Here is a 27,931-nt window from a genome sequence, read left to right as displayed (position 1 = left end):
TTTTTCTTTTTCCCTTGAGTGCTACCCCTAAGACATACCCTACCCGATAACCTATCCACTTCTATAGACAATGATCAAGTGAGGCTAAACTCCTAGAGTCATGTGGCTCATATTCTAGATTACTATATACCATAAAATACTTGACAAGTATATTTTTGTTTGGCATATTCAAGCCTCATCTACTCTTTCAGCAGACTGCTCCAATGGCTCCACAGGTCATGAGTTTACTTATGCCATTACTGCTCTCAGTCTTGTGTTCATTACGCCTTTTGATTTTTCCATTCAGGGAAAGGGAAGCTTGTTTTTACACTGAACTTGAAACCCCACCCCTCCTCTGAGAAACTGAGATCTAATTGGCCATAACAAGATTCACAATGGCTATTTTCTTACCCGACACTCTGCTTCTATTGGCTTGATGAACACAGAACCACACATTGTCTGGGTCTTTATTACATGATCATCGAGTAGCAGTTGAATGTCATCAACCGAACACAAGATGCTTGTATCCTGCCAATAAAGATGTCCACCCAGTCAAAGTCAAAATCATTAGACCAACTTACTTCATCTATCCCATTATCCATGCTGATTCCAGAAGGCCTCACAGTATATAGTCCCACCCCACAGAGATAGGCATCTACATCTCACAAGATTTTCTCACCATAAAATATTTGAGACAGGTTCTCAATACAGATGTTCCTACTTCAGCCCCCGAAGCACAAAGTACACCTGAATCTCATTGATTATTAAAAATACTTATTGTCAGGCAGGAGCAGAGGACAATGCCTGTTATCCCAGAACTCTGAAGGCTGAAGCTGAAGGTACACAATGAATTGGAGGCAAGCCTGGACTACTTTATAAAATCCTGTCTCAACAAACAAAATGAAACAAAACCAAAGAAACATTTACTGTTTGACTCATTTTCAGGAATCAACCTAACTCAGACCTGCACCTACAGTTGGGGAAAAGACAGTCTTCTTCCCCAATTGTCTGCCTCAATGGCCATTTGCTTTCCTGGTTCCCTCAGGGAGCATCAGCTTCCAATCACTGGGTAATACCTAGATTCATGTACTGCAGCCAATCATAGGGGTTCTTATAGTAATTTAAAAATGAACTTCAAAGATTACTTTTTATTTCATGAGTTCTTTTTAAATGTCTGCTAACAGATAGGTTCCACTTATTAAGTTAATTACATTTAATCCCCTTATAAATAAAGCTTTGCTTGTTTGTTTTGAGTATAGTGGTCCCGTGATAAAAGTACATAGACATGTAATCCCAACCTGGAAACTTCTATCTCATACATTTAGTGAGTTCTATTTTGCTATCATCTAAGGGTATTGTGTCTTCAGATTCAGTTTCTAAGGACCGCACCATTTCCCCTGGGCCATTGTGGCAGATAGACTGCTAAGAGTCTGCCACCTACAGCAAGTCTGGTTTTGCTTGATTTGATTTCACTTCCTTCAAGCCTGTAGACATAGATGTAGATGCAGATATGGATGATGTAATTGTAGATATGAACTAAATCTGGCTTAGGATATATTCTTCTATCTTTTCTCAGTGTGTCTGGAAAGCATGTCTAGCTATTCACAGACTGGCATCTTCACTGTCATTTTGTTGATAGCTACTTTGGTTAATAACCTTTGAAGATGGATCAGGAATAATGAACCTGCTCATAGGTCCATGGCTGGCCTCTTCCTTACAGCCCAGCAGCCTCTAGAGCAGTGTCTCACTCAATCAGAACATGCAGCTCCAAACTTAAGGAGCCCATGAGACCTGGCCTTGTTGGGAGAGACCCAGTAATGAATTCATTTGCCTCCAGTTCTCCTGTCTCCAATTGTCTCATAGAAGGTTCTTATCCAAGGAAGAAACCAAAGCATTGTGACCATCAAAATCAAAGGGAGAATGAAGTCACAGGATGATATGTTGATCAGAGAGAAGGGAAGTGCTCAGATCTCCAGGGTTTTGGTCTATGTTGAATAATTGAAAAATGGAGTATGGAAGGTGTGGTTGTGTGGTAGAGTGCTTTCCCAACAAGAATAAGGTTCCAATTTCAATCTCCAGCACTACGGAAAAGAAAACTAGGAGGGTAAATGTAGATGCTCAGGCGTCTAAAGGTAGAAGAACAGGAAAATGAATCAATTGTGATTATCTTCTTTAAGTATCCTAAATGATTCTACTGTGCAGTTAGCATTTGAGATGTTGTTCTAGGTGCCAATGGGAAGCAATATGTGAATATGCGCCCTCCACAATGTACTGGGCAGCAGCCCCCATATCTACACTATGCTTCACCACAGGAGCAAACTAGACCCTGGGGTTATGGAAGCAAATGTACCTCCACATTTGTTGCATAAACTCATATGCGATCTGTACGTATCCATGAAAATAAGGACATTTATATTTTTATAAATATAAACTGATGTGTCTGGGAACTTGTTAGTCCTGCAGAACCAGTCTAGTCTCCACGAATCAGTTTAAAGAGATTGTGGAATTTCCTGTACATGTTAGCATTTAGGAAGTAAGATGTGTTGTTGTCAACCTCAGATATGCTTCTGAAGGACTTGGTGTGTGTGTGTGTGTGTGTGTGTGTGTGCGCGCACACACACACATACACACAGTTATACAGGCCTGTGTTCTTCTTAAGACATGCTAATTCAGGAGACTTGCTCCATTCCTTTGCACTGGGTCTAAAAACCTTTTGATTTCAAGATGCACAGCTCCAGTGCAGTCTGAGAGCAAGGATGATGGGGCACAGGTAGACAGAGGCAGTGCACATACAGAGGGTTATTCTTCTGTGAGGTCTGTTGCAATGCTGGGTGAATTATATCTGTATCAACTACATAACACACAGGGCTGCTTTCGGGGAGTTCCCATTGGATTGACTCACAGTGTCCCTGTATTTCACAAAACTGAAAGTCATGTTGACCCAGTCTGACTTCATCTTCTCCAAGTTTTTCTCCAGAGAATATTCCTTGCTGGCAGCTGCACCAATGGGCTCCAGCCTGAGGAGAGAACATGTAAGCAGCAACATCAACAGAAGACAGCAGAGGAAACACCCAAGGAGGAATTCCAGCTCAGTCTTAAGAGATTTCCAAAAGCTTTAATTCCAACAAAATGTTTTCTCTAAGGTTTGCCAACTTTTCCCAATGTGTTTCCTGTTCTGAATACTGTTGTCTTTTGGGGCTGTTATAAGTTGAGCTTTTCTCCAAAATTCACATTGAAGTTCTAATCCAAATCACTCAAAATGTAACTATATTTTAAGTTTTTAATGAGGTGATTATACTAAAATGAGGCCATGAAGGCTGAGCCTAATCCAGCATGACTGGTGTCCTTATAAGAAGAGTTGATGGCAGTCACATAGAAATAGAAGACCATGTGAAGACACAAGGAAAAGATGGCCATCTATATGCCAATGAGAGAGGCCTTTGAGGAGACTAGCTCATAGTTGTGAACTTCAAGACTCCAAGATTATGAAAAATAAATTTCTATTGCTTAAGTCACCCAGCCTGTGGTGCTTTGTAATAGTAGCTCTAACAAATTAGCACAGGCTGATAAGCCTTAGAAAGCAGTATCCCAAAGCATGGTGCTTTGTCATGCCAAGGACATTGAAAAAATGGTGAACAGAAGGTACCCAAAGATTCTGAAATTCAGGCTTTCTCTGAACTCCTCCCATTCTCCATCTTCCTTCCCTAAAACAAGTCATAGAACTCCAACTTCTTCCTTCTCAAGGAACCTTCCTTTACCTCCCTGAACAGGAGGTGTACAGAAAAAAATGTGATGACCTGTCTAAGAGCAGCTCATAATACTCTCCTTCCAGAAAGTTCCTGCTCTATATCCAGGATGAAGAAATTAACGCTGCCTCAGAGAAGGCATGGAGAATTTAAGCATTTAAGCATGAAGGCTTTCCCTCTCCTAGTCTGTTTCCATTAGCTCAAGATCCCTTTGTCCAATCATATCTCTATATAGCCATCTATTTTTAAGCACTTTAAGCATAAAACTGGTTTTTCTCTTGGAATGTGGGTCTTCATTTAAGAAGGTTCCCATGATATGGAACTTTGGTTAAATACGTTTATTATGCTTTTCTTTTGTTAACCTATCCAGTTATGGAATGTGACCCTTCTGGTAGGTAAGGAAGGGAACCATCTAACGTTAGATACTTCTTTGCCACAGGAGGCTGCTGCTTTATGTGTGGGAGAATGTTCAGCACCGTCCTTGACTTCATCATCTCATTGCCAGTTAGAATGTGAACCACATATATGATTTAAAAGTTTGTTAGTTACATTAGAAGAAAAGCAAGAAGGCTGGGCGTTGGTGGCGCATGCCTTTAATCCCAGCACTTGGGAGGCAGAGGCAGGCAGATCTCTGTGAGTTCAAGACCAGCCTGGTCTACAAGAGCTAGTTCCAGGACAGCCTCCAAAGCCACAGAGAAACCCTGTCTCGAAAAACCAAAAAAAAAAAAAAAAAAAAAAAAAGAAAAGAAAAAAAAAAGCAAGAGATGAAATCATTGGTAATAACTTACTCCACTCAAAATATAATCATCTTGAAAAATGAGTGTTAAAATAGTCATCTTGCTGGGTGTGCTTTTGCACACCATTAATCCTAGCACTTAGAAGGCAGAGGCAGGCAGATTTTTATGAGTTGGCAGTCAGCCTGGTCTACACAACAAGTTCAATGCCAGTCACAACTAAAAAGTGAGATTGTCTCAAAACAAAATTGTCAGCATTATTTTCTTGAGAAGTTTTTGAAATCCAACCTGCATGTGCAAGCTCCAGTACACTGGATCTAGACTAGCTACATGCCAAGGGCTCAGTAGTGGCATTTAGCTTGGTTCCTGCCTTGGGCAGCACTAACCTAGAGGATTACATAAAACAAAACAAAACAAAACAAAACAAACAAACAAAAAACAGATAGCCAGGCCTGTCCCCACAATTTGACCATCAGTTTGGGTGGGGCCTGAGAACATGGTTTTCTAACTAGATCCCCTATAATGGAGATGCAGTAGCTCTAGTTGCCAAACCCCAAGAACCATGAGTATCCTTGTAGTTCCATCCAAGTTGTCTAACAGACTTAAGTTGAAGTAATATAAAAATCTCTCCATCTTTTGTTTTAAAGGAAGTATGTAAAACAAATAGAATTCTGAATATCACTGATCTTAAAAACAGTATTTGAGGGGGTAAAAGATGGCTCAGTAGTGATGTGCTTGCCAACCAAGCATGGAGACCTTAGTTAGATCCCCAACACCCAGGTAAAAAATCTTGTGATGAGAGGAGGCACACTCTTATAATCCCAGCACTGAAGATGCAGAGACTAGAAGATCCCTTAGGCTCATTGGCCTGACTGGTTAACCTACTTGGCTCCTAAGGAATGACAACAAAAGTTGACATCTGGCCTCTACTTGCACATAGACACATGCATCCACATCCCCCCTCACATCTGTATCCCAACAACTCATAAACACACCTACAAATATGCTCACCCCTCCCAACAAGTAGAAATAAACATAGCCATTCAGATAATACTACTTCCTACCCTACAATTCCAGGGCACTCGGGGAGGGAGGAAACAAAGATCATCATCACAGTGCGTGCGTGCTTTATGGGTTTTAGCAGTTGGAGGGTCACTCCTAGTTTGCTTTTTATTTTAAGAGGAAACAGGCCCATAAAGCCTGAGTGGGTTGCTCCTAGTTCTAAGAGTTGAGTAGAGTCTCAGGTTCACAAAAACATTTGTTTTTAGTTTCTCCTTGAAATAAAACCCCTCACTCTTTCTAGTCCCAACTCTACAGCACAAAAAGAGATAGCCACTTGGGTAAGTCAGCCCCGAGTGGGGTCATTAATCGTCTTAATTCATCATGACTTAGGAGCTCACAGTGACCCCTGAACCAAGATATAGAACAAGGGATGACCTTACTTATCAACAAATTTGCCAAATCCAAACTCGATCATGTTTGCCAGGCACGTTGTCTCCGTGGGCTTTATCTCATAGCCAACAATATCACTGATCTGCAAAGGAAGGATGGAGATAAGGGCTGGTTGTGGAAGGTAGCACCATCCAGAAGAACCTCTATAAGGATGGAAAATTTCGTTATCTGCCCTGCCCAGTATTGCAGACACTAGTTCCAGGAGGCTGTTGAGCACTAAAACTAGGGCTAATGTGAGTAATGAACTGAATTTGTGTGTTCGATTAGTTTTAACTAACTCATACTCAATTAAATGACCTCCTGGGACTGGTGGTTGTTGAGTCTGACATTGTGGGTTCTAGAGGTCATTACAGAGTCACACTGTGTCTGGTGCTCCCAAGTTTGTCTCCCATCAATTTGTGAGCACCCAAAGACCAGAACCGAGACGCGGTTGTGCTTTGGGGGACCATGGAAAGCTGGGTCCCTGTCAAGCTGTAGTGAGTATTTGCTGAGTGAGGCTGGAGGATCTGTTAGCCACTCCCCAGTACTCTGAGCTGAGGAATAGTAAGGATTCCCCTTTAAAAGAGCCCTCATACTGGCTTGTGATCCTGGCTACTCAGCAGTCTGAGGAAGGAGAATCATAATTTCTAGCCCCACCTAGGCTACAGAGTGAGTTCAAGACTAGCTTGGTCAGCTTAGTGAGACCCCATCTCAAAATTAAAAGTGAAAGGTGATTGATGGCACAGCACATACCTGTGCTGCTCAAAACACAACAGGATAATGAAACCCCTCCATCCACTCTAGGGGGGGCTACTTGTCAGGATGCCCACCCCATTGGTGTGATACTCCCTCAGGCTCACCTCTTCAGTACACACCCCTACGGAAGCTCCCAGTGAAGCTCCTGGAAGAGCTGGGTAGCACTAGGGTCCCCCTTGCTAAAGAAGAGATGAGGACTGAAGCAGGAATGAGTGTCTGAATGGAAAAAAAAAATCTGTTGCTAGGTGTTACCTCTGTTTGGCTGCCAGAGGACTAGAAAACAGCAGAGCAGAAAGGAGTATGGATGCCGTGTCACACTCTGTCTTACCCTGTGTCCTTGGCACCTAACATTTGGTAGACACCAGTATTGATGGAGGAAAAGCCTTATTAAATCAGAGAACTCGAATGGTTTCCAATCTGGGTTCTGGGGACCTCTGGAGGACCAGTATGGTAATAAACTAAAAATAATGAACATTTATTGTTCAGTGAACAGTATTGTTTCAAGAGTTTCACAGACTTGTTTTAGTCTCCTAGCACCATGAAAAGAGTGCTAATGTGTTATTCCCACTTTACATGTAAAGAATCTGAGCTGGAAAAATTATCTTGTCTAAGATCATCCAGTTAAATAGCAGATTGGGATTTGGATCCAATTCTGATTCCAATAAATGCTATTCACCAAACTCTAATGTTTCTACAGATCCCGTATATACAATTGTCTGTGCCATACACTGAACAGCTCTGGACAAAGGTAGCATTGGGTAGAATTTTACAGTGCACAATTCGCACAAGTGTTCCTGGTAGCCTTGACCTTTCACTTATTGAAAAAATACCTACTATCTACTTATTTGTGTGTGTGTGTGTGTGTGTGTGTGTGTGTGTGTGTGTGTGTGTGTGTGTGTGTTACATGCACTTGGATATCATAGCACACATGTGGAGGTCAAAGGACAGTTTGCAGGAATTGGCTCTCTCCTTCTGACATATGGGTCCTGAGGATCAAACTTAGGCTTTCAGGCTTGGTGACAAGCTCCTTTACCTGCTGACCCATCTTGTTGGCCCCATTTGTTCTTTTATACATTAAATGCAGCAGCACATGGACTACCTCTGGGAATAAAGTACACTTACATAAGCATTCAGCATAGTGATCGGCTCACAGTGAGGACTTGGAGATTGGCAGGATGTTTTCATTATTTTTTAAACATAAATATTGACAAGGCATTTGTTCTCTAATCTTAAGATCCTGGGACAGTGCTTTCTATATAGACACTAGTCCCTTATGGTCTCTAAGCTTCTCAAACATGGCTCATCTGAATTGAGATGTGTTCTGAATATTGTATTAAATACTTCACACTACTGATTTCAAAGACCCAAACAGCAATACCTTATTGGTATCTGTAAAGTCTATGACCCAAACACAAGGCAGTAGTTTTTGCTGTGTTAAGTTCAAATGGCCAGAAACCACATCCCAGCTGTCTGAGAACCCCAGAAGACGTGTCCTCAGGCCTTGAGAGATAACAGGTGGCTTATACTGTCCTCAAGGTGGCTTACTTGCTAGAGCCTTTTTGCCAGAACCAGAATCTTTGTAAATGGGTCTTCTGAGGGGAGACATTAGAGCAGATTGTAGTTTTGACAGGCATGGGGCTGTCACAGGTGTGGGCCCCTAAGTGGGGACAGCCCCTCATATACCTGGTGACCCATATCCTTTCTTACCTGCTCATCCTATTGGATACCCATTTTAGAGACTCATTCCTTCTTTTCTAGGGCTACATCTCACTGTTAGTTTTGATCCACTGTCCCTTCTGCCTGTTTCTATCCTCACCCTTCAGTGCCCTCTTGGTACTATTTTACTTAAGCCAAACAGACCTGGATTCCAACTCCCTCCTGATCCACTAACTAGCTATATGAAGACTCAATATTTTCAATTCTCAGTTTTTCTACCAGTGAACTAGAGACAATAACAGTCCCTGTTTCAAAGAGTTGGTGAAGATGAAATGGGAGAATTCAAATAAAATGTGCAACACAATGTCTGGGAGCTTACACTTCCAGCAGTGAGCTGAGCTCACTTCTGGGTTGTAAGTCTAGGGAATATTTGTCTAAGTGGCCTCTGGAAAGGCTTAAGGATGATGGGAACTAAGAATGCCTAGGGACGGGGACTAGTGCTTACACATGAGGACAGCATGCTGACAGAGGAAGCACCAGAGAGAAGTGCACCCTGGAGTGCATTTTAAAAATGTTGGAAATTGAGCTGGAGCTCAAATTTAGAAGTTTGTGCATATTAGGCAAGCTAAACTCTACAACTAAGTTACACCCTTGGCCCAACATTCTTCAATACACCAACATTCTTTAAATGTTGATGAGAACACTTTGAATAGTGCCATCTCGAGGAGAAATCTGGCACTATAACAAGTCACCTGTTCATACAATATTCTTAGCTCCCCACATAGGTCAAAGGCCTAGGTCATCTACATCCATCGGGATAGAAGCCCCACGAGCATCCCTAAGGCCAGAAACCCTTTGCAGATTCCCTTTAAGGTAGACACCCATGTGATGACCTATCGCCTGCCATCCTGCACAGCATCCCAACCCTTGCTGGGGTCCTGAGTCTCCTGCTTGACCATAAAACTGAAGATTGCTCCTCCCTGCAGAAAGACCTTGAACCACTCATGTATTAAGACCCCCATCTTTCTGTGGAGATTAATATGCTCTTCATAACGGGCTCAGGGGTTCACTTAATGTGATGTGTGTTGAGAGACTGGCTCCTTCCAGAGATTCATGACCTCAATCTCATGCATAGTTCTTAGAGAGGAATCTTCCCATGTCAAGCTGACCACCTTGCCACTCCACATAGCAGCTGCTGAGTAGAGGGCATTTTAAGGCCATTTGAATGTGACGTTTACTTTAGAAACACAGGAAGCCTTCCTTTTTGTGCCTAGTGATCACACCACACTTATCACCCTCACACTTTGCTGCTTATAAAAACCCTAACTATTTTTAGGAAGAATAATTATTGCTCTAGTTTACAGGCTTAAAGAACTTAAAGAGTGCAACTCACTTCTTTGTCTATTTGTTTGAGACATTCTGTAGCCCAGGCTAGCCTGGAATCTACCATGTAGCCTGTCTCAGCTTCTCAAATGCTGGGACTATGAGAAGGTGCCACCACATCCAATGTGCCAAACTCTTTCTAAACCTAGCCTGTTTGGCCAGGAAACTCTACACCAAAAATAGCCTGCACAGGAATCATCTGGGATCATTTGCAAGGCCCCAGAGAAAGGGGGGGCTTTCTTTTTGTGCGTGGAGGAGCAGATCAAAGCTTCCTCATTGTGACTGTAACCTCTCTCTAGAATATTTACCCACCAGCAGTGGGGCCCCAGCAAAAAGGATCAACCTGATAGTGAGACAGGAAGTTCATCCCATAACCCTACCAATCCCCTTCCAGAAGACTAGCATGCCTCCTTGGCCTAAAGTAGATTTTCTTTTCTTGCTTTTCCAGGGTCCCCAGTCTAAGGATTCAGGCATTATGCTGGCCTGCCCCTGGCAGAATGCACTCCGGCGTACCCTGGTCAGCCCAGAGTTTCAAGGTTGCATAGTCTATAGGTAGGTGCAAAGGAGCCCTTTAAAAGAAAGATCCCACCCACTTACCCTCTCTTTCCCTGCTCCTCTCTTTCCCGCGCTCCTTCCTGCTGTTCCCCTGGGCAGTCAGGATTTTACCAGTCTCCTTCTTGTCTTCTGTCCTCTCTCTGTGTCTCTTTACCTCTTTTCTCTTTCCTTCCCCCTCCCTTCCCCTTCTAATAAAACTTCTCACTTAAGCTCTGTCTGCCTGACATACTTGTCCCCCCACCTCAGTCATCCTCGCCTGCCATGGAATCCGCGAAGGACCCCCACACAAGGACCCCCACAAGCTTTATCATAACACCCAGGATGGGGCAGGCTGGACCACACCAGGGGTTACAAGAACCTGCTGCCAGTGCCGATCCTTCATGCCGGGGTTGCACGCGATGTTGAGGATGGGTATGTGTTGCTTGAACTTTTCAATCTTCAACTTGACGTTCTCTGCTAAGCGCCTGGGAGCAGGCACATCAATCAAGGTCTTGGTCAACTTGTACGTTGTCCTCCACATATTCGCAATTTCCTCTGCAATTTCCTCAGCATTCAATAAAAACAGGGGGCCTGGAACAAAGAGCAGTTCAGACTATGATGGAGATTTTTGTCATGTGTTAAGTCCTTGGACTTGAGAACGGTGCCAGTTGTGATGAAATGAACTTAAGACTCTGAGGTTGGGTCTGGATCTGAATTGAAGTCTCTGCTTGGCTAGTAGAGCCTTGTCCAGGCCTCCACACTATCACCTAGCACCATTCACGGTAAGAACAGACTCCTGGAAGGGTGACTGGAATCAATGTGAGACAGTATAAACAGAACTGCAAATTTCACGCTGGGCCTATAATGTTTGCACACTCAGGGACTTAGTCATTCCAATTAGTTTTAAGAGCCATATTAGTAGTATTAAAAGGATTTCAATGTGTTGTAAAATAACAGTTCAGGAATGGGAGCCCTCTAGAGTTCTGAGAATATAATATTATAATTAATAGAAGTTTGAAATTATTAAACAAGGAAGGAAAGAGAAAGGAAGAAAGAAAGAAAAAAAGAAAGAAAGAAAGAAAAAGAAATACAAAGAGTACAAGCTCAGAGACTAAAAAAGTAAGGGCCCGAGTTTGGATCTCCAGCACCATGTTAAAACAAACAAACAAACCAACCAACCAACCAAGCTGGGGGAAATGTTGTGTGACTAACCTCAACAGTGAGATGGGGGAGACAGGTAGATTGTGGGGGCTCTCTGGACAGCCAGTCTAGTCAAGATGGGGTAACTCCGGGCTCAGTGAGATGCTCCTCCCCCACATTTTAAATGAATGACACTTCAGTTTTTAAAGTATTTAAAAACATTAGTTTCTTTCCTCTCTCCTCCTCCTCTCCTCTCCTCCACTCTCCTCCTCTCTCCTCTCTCTCTCTCTCTCTCTCTCTCTCTCTCTCTGTATTGGCTTTCACATTCAGCCCAAATATCCCCATGTCCCCATGGTAATGCTTTACTTCCTGTTGGAACATTCTAGATTAGCATTGCTTCCTGCATTATGCTATAGCTAACTGACTCATAAACACCTTCCAACTCCCCAGGGCTACCTAGACCAAATGCAACTCCACTCATTGAACATGTCTCAACAACTCAGTGTTTTTGTCAAATCACTAAAAATTAAATCTTAAAAGAAAATACAGGGGCTGGCAGAACAGTTAGAACAGGAGCCGCTTCCGGGATGAGAAGAGGCTCCTGCCTGGCAGGTTGATGGAATTAATGGTGACTTTATCAGCAGGATGAATTTTAGGCTTAGATACAAAGTCACTGTTCTCTCTCAACCACACAAGTGAGCCTCTTCTCTTAGGCAGTGACTCAGACCAAGGGGTACAGTGTGTGGTCCAGAGGATGACTTCATCCAGGAGAGCTTCCAGTGACCATAGCACAAGGAAGTCTGCTTCTCAGTACACACTCAACTTCAATGACAAACAGGAAAAAATGTTTTTCTGTTATTTTTTTAAAGATGAAAGTGAGGTAATACTTTAAACATCTAATCATCAAACACAGCTTTCAAAGTTGTCATCTTTAGGTTTGTAGAGAGTAAGAAATGGACACTCAAAAGCTGCTAGAAGAAGGAATTAAAACATCACTGTTCTGAAAGAAAATAATGAAAGTCAGGTTTTCCACCACAAGAGTCATTTTTAAAACCTTATTAATTTTCACAACATGCCTCTTGGATCTTAGACATTTTCTACTTAGGAATCCACCTTAAGAAAACAGTAGTAGAGGAGAATAAGAGTGATTCCGACCAAAACACACTACACACATATATGAAACTGTCAAAGAATGATAAAAGATGTTTTCAAAAAGAGAACAATCATAATTGTCCAGAGAGCCCCAGTAAAGATGTTCATACCACTGAGTTTACCGTAATGAAGCCCTAGAATGAGTGTCTAGATCTCTGGTTTTGTCCTTCTAATACCCTGAGTAGAGATGGCCTCCAGGGCCTTAATAAAAATCAACTGTTTCCCAATAAATCACCCTTTCCAAGCCAATCTCCTAAAATTCATACTGATATAATAATATATTGTAGTACAGCCTAATACAATAATATGTAAATTACATATTTACTACATATTAGTTATCATATAATCTAATATAAATTATATGTAAATAACTAAAATAGTTTAATATATTTTAATTGTATATATAATGTATACAATATATTATATTGTAATATAATATAATCCATAGTGAATAACTAATATTCCTATGTGGGTGGCTATAGTGTATTCAAGTTGAAGGAGTTTTTCTTCTAGAAAATTTGTTGGCTCTCTGTTCAAAAAGACAAGACCTACCGAACTTCTGGAACCAAAAATCTGAAAGCCACTCAGGGTTTTTCCTTGATTCTCTTTGCCTTGCTTGTCTACTATTTTCTGTTGAGTCTATCCACACACATTGCTTCCCTATACTCCAAAGCCTAGAGTGAAGGGTAGTTTCTAGATGACGGAGAAACTCAGACGATCTGTTCTCAATCTCTCTCCTTGGAATCATCACCAGGACAAAGGCTCTGGGTGCTGATGGGATTTAAACCTGAATATAGGTCTCTTACTCTTTGGTTCCTTGTCTCCCTATGTTATTACATCAGAAAACATAAAGTGTGGCTGTCTTAACCCCGAGTGTTGGAATCCAAAGATCAAATGTGATTTCATAGATGGCTGGGTGGACCCGAATCCCCACTTCCACTCCCTTCACCCCCTCACCCCCACACCCCCAAGGGCAGGGTTAGAACTTGCCATACCATTCATCCACTCCTCCGACTTGGTGCTGAACTCATAGGCTGTTACCCACAGCTGCTCATAGGGCACTTTGTTGATCATCAGGGTTTGCAGGAGAGGGAAGGAACTCTTCTCCTTCTCCAACAGTTCTTCTTCCTTGTTGATCAACTGTAAGAGAAAGAAGAGGCTGTCTGCTGGGTAGGTTGTTCTCTTGAATGCCTGAAACCTCCATGACAACTTTCTCAGCATTGACAAAGCCAAGTGGAAGAGGCAGACACTTATTCAATGGGGCAGACTTAGCAGAAAGGTCCTTCTGCTGCCTTTGAGGGCCATGGTATCTGAGATCTAGCTGCTGGAAACTGATAATTTGATGCTTGCTGTTTTACCTTTGTTTCTAACAGACTGTAGACTTCTTCATTTTCATAATTTCTACATGAAATTTACTTGTTCATATGACTGTTTACCAGCCTTCCTACATTAACTTGTCTCAAAAGGAAGAGTTTCAATATTTTTTTTTAAAACAAAACACCTTGCTAATTGACTTTTGGAGAAAGTAGCTAAATGGCTCCAGGTCTTTTTTATTCCACTAAAGTGAGCATCCATAGGAAGAATAAGCTGCAAAGGTTTGTTCCAGGCATCAAGACAGCTACATGAAACCCTTTGCATATTACTCAGCACGTAATGGGAACACAACACGCATAAGTAGGTACCTTGCTGTAACTTCTTTGGGTACTTCATGGCTTACAAACACCTGATAAAATGTAAACACCATGTAGAAAAGGTAATTGAACATACTCATGAAAGGATGGGCCAGGCAAAAAATTCTGTGCACCTGACACGTGTCATATTCATAAACTAAGAACCAGAATGACCAGACTTTAGAGTCCTAAGTCCCCATCACAAAGTTCCAAACCTCAAATTCCGTCAGTGCAAGATCTAGGTTCTTGGAGAGTTCACTAAGCTTTTCCACGTTGTTCTTCATTTCTTCTGTAGTCATCACTTCACGCTTCCTAAAAGTTTCCAGTTCTTTGCCATAGCCTTCGAGTTTCGCCTCAAATTCCGAGCACCTGAAAGCGAAGATAGCCCCATCACATCTGAATCTCCATTGTCTGTCCTTCCCAGGTTATCAGCCTGAGAAGGATTTGTTCTTCTGACACCTCCCTAACTGCATCTATCTAAGAGCAAATGAAGAAGGAGAAATTTTTAAAAAAAGTTAAAGAACGTACCATACATCTACAGGAGATGGGCTTCTACGAGCCTTTTGGTGACTGAACATGCCTAGAAATGTTTTCTGTCCAGGTAAGTGCATGCTCAAGTATGTATTTTATGCAATGTTTATTCATTCCACCATTGGATATTTATTATTGAGGCCTGATACATCCCAGAACTAGGCATCAGAAAAGGATCTGTGAAATATGCTATTCATTTTTTTATTGTTTATAAACTTTTATTTAAATTAGAAACAATCTTATTTTACATGTCAATCCCAGTTCCCTCTCCCTCTCATCCTCCAATGCCCCCATCAACCCCCCCATCCCACACCCCATCCACTCCCAAGGGAGGGTGAGGCCTTCCATGGGGGATCATCAAAGTCTGTCACATCATTTGGGGGCAGGGCCTAGGCCCTCCCCTGTGTATCTAATTTCTATGCCCTTTTGGAGCATGTATTTTAATTGGGAGGGATCTAGACAGTAAACATGCATAAGTAAATGGGCAGATGGTTGGTTAAATCCCCAGATTATACATGGATGAATAAATCCACTAAGATATTTCTGAGAGTAACAAATGCCCTAAGGAAAACAAAACAGAGCAAGGTGAATAGACTCCCTCATGTTATCCACTCTATCTGGAGTGATCTGTCTACTTCATTCATATGATCAACAAATCTGGTCTTCATTTATTTCTTCCTTTACCCAATTTAGGCAGATGATCTATTGTTTAGTAGACAGGATCTAGAGCCAGGAATGCTTGGACCAAATGTCTAATTTGATATTTATTAGCTATGTGGTCTTTGGGCAAGTCACTTAAATTCTCTATACTTCAAAATACACACACACACACACACACACACACACACACACACACACACACACACACAGTTAATAGCTAAGTAACTAAATAGAAGTGAATATAACATTGTCCAGAATTGAGCTGAGTTAAACTATCACAATCACTGTACAAGAATTTGCTCTCATTGATGCAAATCTATACATTGTCTTCATTAATTCCACATGTTTCCAGTAGTTACAGGCTGTCTTGTGTATAGACAACAATCAATATTCATCGAATGAACAAGAAAGCTTGTCACCAAGTACAATGTTAGTGACAGCCCATAAATTTTGCCCTTATCTTCCTAGATTCTTAATTCTACTATAAGAATTTTAAATGTTCTTTCCTGTTCCTCTTAGTAGTACTTTAAGAGAGTTACTTTTCAAGCAATTTGGTTTGGATTTCATATCTAAATGCACCACGTGCGAGGCAGTCTCTGATATGATCTCTACCTCCTGGTTTGTACCCTGTATAACTGACTCCCTCAAGTTTGGGATAGATGTGATAATTCATTTCTTATAAATACAACATTGTAAAGGATGGGCTGCCCCTCCAAGAAGCTTCCCAGGAAGGGCAGTTTCTATGTCACAGTAGATATCTGATATATGTAATTATATGATTTCTATTCCTTATAATTTTTGAGTCCTGAAAGTTGGCCAGTTTTTAATGAATATCTATGGGCATTTAAGGATAGATATTTTATATTGCAGGGCAAAGTGTTTGATGTGCTATTATGAATGGAAGCCCCTGAAAAGAGCCTCACCTCTCACGGAACCTTCTCTGAAAAGCTGATTAAATGACTGAAATTTCAGTGATGGTGCAGGGGTTGAGATGTTACAGGTCCAAAGTCTAATTATAATTTCTCCTGGGCTATCTTTAGCTCTCTGCTCACCTCTGTGCCTGACCTGACATCCTTGTGATGCATTAGATTAGCAGATCATTACCTTCCACCATCCAAAGTGCTGAGAACATTGTCAGCCTCTGGGCTGACACACAGATTTCTCTACTTCTGCTGTACCTCCACCACCTGATATTTCCACCTCTCTCTGAAAAGGGCCTTCATTTATAACTTAGTTCTGTTACTGTAAAAAACGTTATAGTTCAGAGGTTCAGTCCATTATCATTGTGACAGGAGCATGCATGTGCAGGCAGACATGGTGCTGGAGGAACAGCTGAGAGTGCTACATCTTGCAGGCGACCGGAAGTCAACTGACAGTCACACTGAGGGAAGCTTGAGCAAAAGAGACCTCAAAGCCCATCCTCACAGACCATACTTCCTGATAGTGCCACTCCCTTTGGGGGCCATTTTCTTTCAAACCACCCCAGTATGTCACCACCTATTGTAGACCCTGGTGGATGAACTCAGGTATAGTGAATAGGCTTATCTTAAAGATCAGCCCATCTTAAAGACCTGGACCTGAAGCTGCCTCTCCAAGAAATCCCCAATCTGCACGCCCACATATAATCCAATTTAATCTTTCCTCACCAAGCACCCCAGTGCTAATGAGTTGCTGAAGCAGGACATTGCCTTCAGGAAGATGCCGTGGGCCCTGTTAATTAGTCCAGTGTCAGCAGCTTCTGGGTGGCTTTGTGGATCTTAGCCAAGGTAAATTTGCCCCTCTAGACCTCATGCTTGTTCCAGAGCCCATATTTGCCTGTCAGCTTCAGTTTCTGATTGAGATGCAATTTCTCAAAGGGTCTCCATGGGGTCGCATGGGTTTTATGATAAAACTATAGTGTTGGTTCTCACTAATACTTTTTCTCTAACTCATTGGTTCTCAATCTTTCTAATACTATGATCCTTTAATACACTTCTTCATGTTGTGGTGACCCCCAACCATAAAATTATTTTTGTTGGTACTTTATAATTGTAATTTTGCTACTGTTATGAATCATAATGTAAATATCTGATATTCAGGATATCTGATATGCAACCCCTGTGAAAGGGTCATTCTACCCCAAAGGGGTCACAGGCATAGGTTGAGAAATAACTGCTCTAACTTATTAACAGTTATTTTTTCTTTGTATTATTATTATTATGGTTTTTCAAGACAGGGTTTGTCTGTGTAGCCCTGGCTGTCCTGGAACTTACTCCGTAGACCAGGCTGACCTTGAACTTACAGAGCTTTGCCTGTCTCTGCTTCCCAAATGCTGGGATTAAAGGCGTGTGCCACACTGCCCAGCTTTTTTTATTATTTTTATTTTCCATCTTCCTCTGTGTATGGTATGCATGTGTGTTGGCATACATCTGCATGCACACGTGTGTGTATGTGTGCTCATGTATCTCATGCATACGGAAGCCAAAGTTGACGTGAGGAATCATCTTGATTGCTCTTTCACATTATTTATTGAAACTGGGTTTTTAAAGTCAAATCTGGAGCTTGACAATATAGCCAGCTTGCTCTCGAGACCCCCTGAGGCCGGAATTAAAGGTGGTTGCTGCCCACCTGACATTTCATATGGCTTCTGGGGATCCAAAGGTCAGCAAGCATTTTAACCACTGTATACTGCATTTGGAAAAGAGAGAGAGAGAGAGAGAGAGAGAGAGAGAGAGAGAGAGAGAGAGAGAGAGACAGCAGACAGACAGAGACAGAGAGAGACGGAGAGAGAAAGAGAGAGAACTGCAGGTGCATCAGAGGACAACTTTCAGGAATTGGTTCTCTCTTTCAACCATGTGTTCTGGGGATAGAACTCAGGTCATTGGTTTTGTGTGGTAAGCGCTCTTACCTACTGACCCATTTTGCCAGTCCATTTTTCTTTGCATGGCATGTGATAGTCTTAGCTACAGAGAGCTTAAGTTTCCCTGATATCAATAAGAACAGAAACTATATTAATAGCAAGATTAAATCAAATTTTAAGAATTTATGTGAAACAAAAGAGAGTGGAAAGACATGGTAAAAATTTTAAAGGTACAACCAGAAAACTCTAGAGTTGTGCCAAACAACAGTTTCTTTAAAAAAAAATAAATGGAAAGGGAAAAAAAGTAGGAGTTGAAGGGGGCCAAGAGACTTACAGAATAAATGAAATTGAAGAGAAATAATGGAATGCAATGTTATAGCCATTCATTATTTGGGTTCTCATTCAACTAAGTGGAACAAAAAAACAAACAAACAAACAAAAAACCCCAAAAAACATTAGCCCCTTACTGGTCCCAGATGAGGAGTTTTCAATAACCTCCTACCTTGGTCATAAAATAAAATGTACACTTATTACTGTGACCTTAAGCATCCAATCCTCTGATTTTATGATGTCAGCTGAATAGCCATCCTCCTTGTACAAGTCTTCCCACCAGGGAGCCATTTGATGCTGTTGTACCCAGCTGCTCTGTCTTCCACATCTTCGCTCACCCAGCTATTTGTCATCAACTGTCTTCTGAAATGAACCTCCCTCTGACTTGCATCAGGCACAACCACTATTCTGGTTCCTGCTCATTTTCTTCAGAGAGCTTCTACATGTTCCCACTCTGTCTTCCATTTCCCTCCTGCCTAACATTACAACAGAACAGGGTCTCTGAGAAGAGCAATGGCAATGGGACCACGACAGGGAAGAAGGGCAGGGGGCCTTTGCCACTCTGTTTCTTTGACTGATTGATTGAGCTACTGGGAGAAGCATCCTGCTTTTGTTTCTCTCGGTTTGATTCCTCTTCGAAGTCTTTGTTTAGTTTTGTTTTGTAATAAGCTGTTATTTTAGTCTCTGGAAGGCATTTAAAGTATCTTAATTGTTAACAAACTTCATTCATACACTCATCAAAACCTCAAGCACCTGCCACTGGGAAAGCATAGTGCTGTGCCTAAATCCTTAAGAATGTGTGCAAACCCATTCCCTGAACCATCTTCCCTTCTTTTGCCAAGATGCCCAAGGATCTTCCATTACACTCTGTGGAAGACAGCAGCTCACACTCATATATTGCCTGTCTTTTGTACTGACCACAAAATCTACAACAGAGTTGAACAAAATTGGGGGGAGTGGGAGCAAAGCTGACTGTGCAGTTGTCTACACAGCTACAGTGTGGCATGTCTTTTAACATTACCAAATCTCTAAACACCATATCCAGATAAAAGTGAAAAATCTGCTTAAAGTAGTTACAAATTTTCCTAGAGGTCAATACACAGACTTGGTGACCGCATTAGAATATTACCAGTGTCATCCTTTGTGATTTTACATAACTGCTGAGCACATTATAATGTCTAAGGTATGCTATAGCATATATATAAAACCACATATAAATGCATTTCATATGATAATGCATTCAGAAAACTAGTTTGAGTAACAGAACTGTCTTTGGGACCACTGGAATCCAAGTGAGGATAATAGAGGGATTTAAAGTGAGTGACGGCCATGATTCCGGCAGGAAATACATTTCACTCTGAAGGACAAAGTAAGAAACTTCAATTAAGGACTCCTAACAGGAGTAGATACAGGTAGGGTTGAAGGAATTTATTGTTGGGTCTACGAAGTCCAGCAAAGATGTTAAATGCTGTTTCTCCACTTGGTGACACTGTTTTGGCATGCAGAGCAACTTTGGGAATTCGAGCCCAGCTGATAGAAGTAGGGTACCTGAGGTAGCTTTTGAATTCAGCCCCTGGCTCCTGCTTTGTTGTCTCTGCTTCCTTGCCCATCATGGCATGGACAGCTCCCAGCACACACCCCTGCCTCCGTGGGACCTGAGCCGCTCTGCCACACCTTGCCCGCCACGATTGAAACCGCTGAAATAAATCTTTCTTCCCTTACATTTTTTTCTGCCAGATGTTGTGGTCAAAATGCAAAAGTAACCAACAACAAACAAAACTAGTGATGTAAATAGACACTAGAGCTGGAGGGAAGCCCTCAGGACCCCTGTGGCTGAGGGGACAGTGTGAAATGGGCCCATTCAGAGGGATGCTGGCTGGTACAGCTGCCCGGGGGCCAAACGTGGCAAGGGAGGAAGAAAGGGAGTTCAATCATGCTCCAGCCTCCTGCAGGACTCCCCACTGCCAGAGCCCAGCCTCAATCCAACAGACCATGGAACTAGGGCTATAGGTGGGAAGTAAGCCTCTCAGACACTGTGGGAGGAGGATGGACAGAAGCTCGAAGTGGGGAAGGAAGCTCATGGAAAATGCTTGACACCAAGCCCCAGAACTACTGTCAATTGGAGAAATGAGGTTCACTACCTTGGAGGAGAAACCCTGCACTCTTCCCACATTGCAAGTGGCAACTATGGTTTCTCCCAGGGCTGGTCCCTGTACAGGCACTGCCTCCATTCATACTTATACTTACAGCAATAACCCTTTACTTTTTAAGGAAAGGGTCTCCCTATGTAGCTCTGACTGTCCTAAGACTCACTATGTAGAGCAGGCTGGCCACAAACTCTTAGAGATCCTGCCTGCTTCTGCCTGCTGAGTGCTGTGCCACCATGCCCAGCTAGTACGGTGATAGTCTAACAGCACACCCACAATGCTTGGAATTAGAGAGCATTTCTCAGCCCAAAGAGGACTCTGTTAAAGGAGGAGGAAGCATGTAGTGTTGGAATGCCCACCCTAGGCACCGGCTGTGGTGTGGGCACAATCAAAATGTCTCATTTCATCCCTTCAGCATGGTCACGTAGACTCTAATGGGTCCTGTTTTCCAGATGACAAATGTGATGCTCAAAGAAATGTCAAAATAGGCTTGGGCTTTTCATCTGACTATCAAAACTGGATTTGCTTTCTGCTTAGCCTTAACTGTCCAGGCCTGAGAAGCTACTTATGTATACATGTGAGGATATACTGGAAAATTCCTCGTATTTATTGCTCAATTTTTCTGAAAATCTAAACTGCATTGAACATAACTTAAAAAGAAATCAGTCCTCCCAGCTGGTTAGGTTTTAAGATCTGAAAGACAGTATCTAGTTAAGTAGAAAAATATGCCTATTCTTAGTTTTCTGTATTTCTCTGTCACTGGGTTGAAGGATTGATTACTGAGACAAATACACATTCATGTCTAGAGCAGGGCACAGCACATAATAAAAGTTCATAATGAGTGTCTCTGACACACAATGAAGGAACACACGCTTTACAGTGCATTAGCACAGAGTAGGAACAGCTGCAGAATAGGCAGTGGCTCGACCCCTGCCATGCCGTTACTCTCCCTGTCCTGGTGTCCTATGGGGTCTGCTCTCCAGTGTAAGGCTGGCACCTCTGCTATCATTACCCTGGAGGTTGTTATCATAAGCCACTGTTTTTGCCATTTTCTCTCTGTGCCATCACATTCTTACTATTCAAATGGGGGTTGTGGGGCAGTTCACTATAGTGACACAGCTCAGAGAGAGAAACCCTCCATGGGAAACAAAGGAAGTTCTTTCTCCACCAGTGACTTCAACCATCACCCACACACTGCTGTGGCAGGCTCTAGTCAGAACCAGAGATGTGCAGAGTCTCTTTTTAAAGTAAAATAGGGAATAGGATATGGAGATGAATACTTTACATTGGTATGGATTTTCATTTATTGATACAACTTTAAGGTCAATTTTTGTGATATGCATAATTAAATACAGATTATATAGTCACCTATAATAGTCACAACCTACAGTTAGGTTAGTTAGGTTTTCTAGATATACAGAGATGTATTTGAGATGGATAGCTGTTCTTCAAACCTTTCAAAGACCTACAGAATATATGACATTTAAATGGTTTGGGGTTTTTCTTGACAGGGAGACACAACTGCTCCTGGCACACCAATTACATAGAAAGGAGGATGATCATCGAAGAAACTTGTTATGGAGTTTGCCTTCAACATGGCAAGATTAGCCATTTGGGCAAGAAACTGCTCTTGCCTGGATTGTTTGTTGCTGCATAAATTGGACATGCAGGACCCACAAGAAAGTGACTGCTGAACTTAGAAAACATGATGAATAGTCCTGAAGGGTTCCTGTTGAAATGGAGAAGTGTGCCAGACACACTGTGGCCTATGGGCTAAAGATGGATGCCCCAATGTTACAGAGGAACTTCAGGTGATGATCCAGGCAGTGACATGTCTCTGTCAATTCTAGAATTTATATATTATCCTTCTGTGGTCTTTGATGGAGTTGAAGGCAGATAGTTATGGTTATAATTTTCTTTAGTTATTATAAAAGATAAGTTACCCTTCTTATTTAGACAGAAAAGAGGAGATGATAGGAGAGGTCCTTTGTGTATGTTTATCTTATTGGTTGTTGAATAAAATATTGTAGGCCAATAGGAAAGCAAGATAGGTGGGACTAGGAGTCAAGGAGGATTATGGGAAATGTAGTAGAGATCCAGGCAGGAAGTGACATAGCAGGCAGACTCAAAATATAAGCAGGAACTTGCTCTCTTGCTCTTCCTCTTCCACCTGCTCTCTGCTCTGGAGCCACCATGTGATCCTGGGAAGAGGACACCAGCGGAAGGTGTCCTCAATAAGATAAGTCTTATAAAGTCCCCAGACTGATAGCTGGGATACCAGCATGGGACTGATCCAGACACCAGGAACATGGGTTTCAGTGAGGAAACCTCGGAAATCTACGGGACCTCCTGTAGTAGTTCAGAACTTATCCCTACATAGGTATGGACTTTGGGAGCCCATTCCACATAGAGGAATACTTCCTGAGCCAAGACACACGGGGGTGGTCCTAGGCCCTATGCCAAAGGATACAATAGACTCTGATGACACCCTATGGAAGGCCTCACCATCCAGTGGGAGCAGAAAGGATATGTGATAGGTAGGGTTTTAGTTGGGGGGAGGGTGGAAGGGAAGAAGGGAAGGGAGAGAGAATTGGGATTGTCATGTAAAACAATCTTGTTTCTAATTCAAATAAAAAAATCTGCAGAAAAAAAGACAAATACAATTTTCCTTCTAAAAAATAGATTATATAAAAACATAAGTCTTATAAAATATATAGATTTATGATAAGACTGAGCTAGCACATAAGAAATCCTAATCATTGGCCAGCATCATTGTAATCTAATATAAGTCTCTGTGTCTTATTTGGGGTCCTAACGCAGCAGGCAGAACTCAGGCAGCTTGACGGAAAGTGCCCATATGGTGGCAGAGCTTGGGCAGTTTTGGCAGAAAGATTTATCGTAACAGTGGTTGTTCAGAATCCTGTCCTCATTCCCAAAGTAACTCCAGACTCCCCCTGTACCTTTTTATTAGGTCCATCTCTGCCTGATCCCTCTTGCTAAGGAGCAGATTTCGACTGTTTTCAAAGACGTCTTCTATCTGGTCAGGCCAGAGGAACAGGTTGCTGTTAAGTTTGATATCCTCATCTGCAAAACATACAATTTCTGCTGCTGGTCACTGTTCAGGATGTGGGGAATCAATTCAGCAGGTAAAGAGTCATCGGAAGTCCCACCTCTGTAGGGAGGTAGTAAATACATGGAATCCATATGGATGAATTAAAGCCAGTGCCCACTGGGCACTTACTAGAGGCAGTGCTAGTAAGTAGACGGCAGGGGGTGGCAGTCAATGAATGGATTCATATAGATGAATGAAAGCTAGTGTTCACTGGGCACTTATTGGAGACCATGTTAGTATGCAGACAGCATTATCATCCTTATTTTCACAAATGGGAAACACAGTGAAGCTACATGGTCAAGGTTGCATTGCTGGAGTTCAGATTTCAGTTCCAAGTCCAACCAACCCTGCCTTATGGACTTCTAAGAAGAGTCAGAAACATGGGATGGAGTTCCCTTTCTCTATCTCTCATCACTTCATCTCATCTCCAATAATGACAGTAATAGTTTCAATGCCATCCATACACCCTGTCCATTATAGCTCTGGTTAGTGAAGATGCAGAAACCAACTGGGAGCCTAGCATGTCTCCATGTAGTCAAGGGCACAGTATGGGTGACTGCTTAGGTAATCAGTTTGCATTCCCAGTCTCTGCCAACATTCCCCAACATAACATAGTTTGGCCCATGTGGTTCATAAGTGTTTTCAGTTGGGAAATGATTTGTGAAGAACAGAGGAATTTTCCCCTTATAATCTAGTTCTTACTTCAAAACTCCAACTTGATCCAGGAAGCCTTTAAGGGGCCTAATGGATCTGGAACACTTTTTTTTTTCCTTCTAAAGGATACGGAAACAGGTTTTATCCTATCAAAGGTGGGACTGTATTAAGATTATAGACAAGTAAAACCTACCCATATATCAGGAAATGCTACATTTGGAAATAACTGTTCATGAAGATCAGGCCTTAGATAGGGTGTTAGGAACCAGAGGCCAAGCCTCTCAATGTGCACTCTCTTTGCCTAACAATTAGATTCCCTTTGTGTGATTCAAATTCTTATGTATGAGTGTGAATTAGTGCTTCTTGTGCATGGGGCATTTGGAAAGGAGCATTCCAATACTGAGTGGTGGGGTGCTATGAACCTACTTTCTCCCAAGTTTTTATTCCTAAAATATAAAAACCCAACACATTTTAATATTTATATAGGAACACAAGCATGTATTTGCACACACACGGTGCAGACTTACAGGGCAAGTCTGCATAATCCATCAGGAACTCGAGCCTCTCACTCGCATCTCTAAGTTGCCTCCTAAGTTTGAACACAGTTACATCACTGGATTTCCTTAGGAATTCAATAAGGGCCACTAGTTCCGCGGTGTTGGCAGGGATCTCACTGACTTTGTCAGCAATGCTGTTGTACTGATTGCAAATGCTGTGGAGAAAGAAATGGTCACAACCACCACCACCACCATCACCACCATTACCACCACCACCACCACCATCATCATCACCACCACCATCCGCAGCAGCAGCACCACCACCACCACCGTCACCACCACCGTCACCACCACCATCACCACCACCATCACATGCACATCTGGATTTGAGTCAACATGGAGGTCTGAGGCTGATGTGGGGGAATCATCCTCTGTTGCTTTTCTGCCTCCCCAGGCTAAAAATGCAGGTGGGATACCACACCCAGTTGGCATTTATGTGGGTTCCAGGGATCCAAACTCTAGTCATTACACTTGTGTGGCAAGAGCTTAACAAATAAGCCATCTCCACAGCCTAAATATTTCCCCAGAATTTGTATACCTGCTATTGGTTTCCCGGTTTACATCCACTTGATACTGAATCAAACGGTCTTTAAGATTTTGGGCTCGCTCACAGAGGTCATAATTTAGGAACAGGGCATCAAGACAGAACATGGCCAAAGGCACAGTGATGTGCATGGAGGCAATTTCATTTCTCCTCTTTTTTATTCTATTGATATTCTGTAGAAAGAAGCACATTCATAGTTCAATCAGTATTTGAGCTCTGCCCATTGCTCCTAGCCTTCCCCTTGGTCATAGGGGACCAGTACTGAGCTTGGTGCTGATAGAAACCCACTGTTTGCTCAAGGGGTTAGCCATAGCACATGTTACTAGGGCACGAAACTCTAAGTGGCATCTCCTACCATCACAAAGTCCTCAATCTCATGAGTTTGCCCCAGGAATTCGGTGATGCCTTGTTCTGCCGTGTTGTCCAGCAAGTCATCGTACTTTTTGTATACATTTAAATATCTTTCATGTTGAAGAACATAAAACAAAGCACACAAACATAAGTCGGTGAGTTGGATGGGTAAGGGCACAGCTAAAACAGGTAATAGCATTTAAAACATTAACTCAAAGAAAGAGAAATGTAATAGAAATAGAACTGGAAATTTGGGATTTTGGCTTCCAATTGCATGACTTCCTTGTAGCACAAACTTAGAGAAGATACTTAGTTGGTTTTTTGAGAAAGGGTTTCTCTGTGTAGCCCCGGATGTCCTAGAGCTCATTTTTGTAGTCCACACTGGCCTCGAACTCACAGAGATCTGCCTGCCTAGTGTTGGGATTAAAGGCGTGCACCCCCCTGCCTGGTGGGCTTATTTTTATTTGTTAGCCAGTGTTGTGTTTTTAAGTGGCTACAATAAACCAAATTTTAGAAGATTATCATAAACCTTAGCTGTAGTGAAATATGTACACAATTATTACTATGCTGACTTACAGTAAATTTGAAATGAGCAGCAACACCCAGCCTTCCTTCCAACCCCCAGATTTTATGCCTAGTTTTAAAATGAAAATTTGGAATTAAGTAACCTGTGGCATATGAAATTAGCTCCATCTGTTTTCAGATCATGTAGGAATGGTTGGATAATTTTCTTCCAACTGGAGGATGCATCTAGGATGGTTTGACTTAAAATAAGTTTGAGTTGCTCTCTTCCTCCAGATTCGCCATGTGAGGACACCAATGGAAGGCATCCGATAAGTCTTATAAAATATATAGATTTATGATAATTAAGACTGAGCTAACAGATGAGAATCCTAACCATTGGCCAAGCAGCAATTGTACCTAATATAAGTCTCTGTGCATTAATTAGGGTCCTAACTCAGCGGGCAGAACTCAGGCGGCTGGCAGAGACCTCCCAAGTGGCGGTAGGGCTTGGGCGGCTTTTGGCGGAAAGATTTATCATAACAGAATGGTGTCAGAAATGGGATGACCCCATGTCCCAAGGTTCCCAGAGGAAGAGGGAAACCTGCCGCCACAGCCTGCTCTGTCGGGCCTCTGAGAGGCATCGGAGCAGCTTCCATATGGTCCCACCATCCCTATGCTCTTGGGGGTTGGACTCAGCACTCCTGAGAAGGCCTGCAGCCCTCTCTTCTACGGTTAGGATTCTGAGCTCTCATCGCCGCAAGCTGCCTTCCCGTGACTAGTCAAACAGCAGAACCCGGGCAGCTGGAGGTAGTGTTACGAACTTCCATGTAATCTTCACAAAAGCTTAAAAAGGGATTTTAGCAACAAAAGATCAGAGACAAGCACGACTTCTTGTTTGCAGCATTTTCTTGGATGGTCTCTGTTTTGCTAAAGACAAGCAGAGAGTGATTGCTTTAAGAGAGATTTCCTGACTCAGCAAAAGAAAAAACAATAAAAGAAAAAGGCCAAAGGAATCTTTTTAAGAGGCCCTGCTAGCTTAGTAGGCAGAGCATGAGACTTTTGATGTGGGTTCGTGCCCTATGCAGCTGGCAGTGGCAGTGACCACATCTCCGAGCTGGCGCCATGCTCCTTGAATGACAGTGGCTAAGAAAGCTGCCACTTTAATTTTGGAGGTGTTGATTAATAGTTAAAAGACTGGTGGCCAGAAAAAGGTAAAAATTTACAATTAAGACAGATCCAGATAAAGAAAAACCTCTAAAGGTTTACACTGTGTTTAAAAATATATGTAGGCTGTGAGAGAAAAAGTAACAGGAGGAAATAAAGCAGCTGGGTGTGGTGGCACACGCCTTTAATCCCAGCACTCCAAAAGCAGAGGCAGGCGGATTTCCACAGAGAAACCCTGTCTCAGAAAAAAAGAAGAAAAAAAAAAGTAAAAATAAAATAATAGAAAAGCCACCTAAAGGTGAAAAATACACAGAGAATCTGGATACTATATGCTATAATGTCTTTAAATTGTTTGAT

General features: G+C 42.2%; 1 protein-coding gene across 1 annotated transcript in view; it reads right to left on the bottom strand.

The window, feature by feature from the left end:
• Window positions 1–27,931, bottom strand: part of Dnah3 (dynein axonemal heavy chain 3) — a 163,945-nt gene that overhangs the window by 111,727 nt on the left and 24,287 nt on the right. The window contains exons 12-21 of the mRNA XM_035441306.1: window positions 25,911–26,016; window positions 25,550–25,728; window positions 24,982–25,166; window positions 23,649–23,772; window positions 14,397–14,550; window positions 13,507–13,651; window positions 10,599–10,810; window positions 5,902–5,993; window positions 2,882–2,996; window positions 391–507 (exon numbers count right to left, since the gene is read on the bottom strand). Of these exons, the coding sequence (XP_035297197.1) occupies window positions 391–507; window positions 2,882–2,996; window positions 5,902–5,993; window positions 10,599–10,810; window positions 13,507–13,651; window positions 14,397–14,550; window positions 23,649–23,772; window positions 24,982–25,166; window positions 25,550–25,728; window positions 25,911–26,016 (1,429 nt within the window). The remainder of the gene's footprint in view (window positions 1–390; window positions 508–2,881; window positions 2,997–5,901; window positions 5,994–10,598; window positions 10,811–13,506; window positions 13,652–14,396; window positions 14,551–23,648; window positions 23,773–24,981; window positions 25,167–25,549; window positions 25,729–25,910; window positions 26,017–27,931) is intronic.

This window comes from Cricetulus griseus, chromosome 3, assembly GCF_003668045.3.
Source record: "Cricetulus griseus strain 17A/GY chromosome 3, alternate assembly CriGri-PICRH-1.0, whole genome shotgun sequence".
Classification (NCBI taxonomy): Eukaryota; Metazoa; Chordata; class Mammalia; order Rodentia; family Cricetidae; genus Cricetulus; species Cricetulus griseus.
This window is presented reverse-complemented; position numbering and strand designations above follow the sequence as displayed.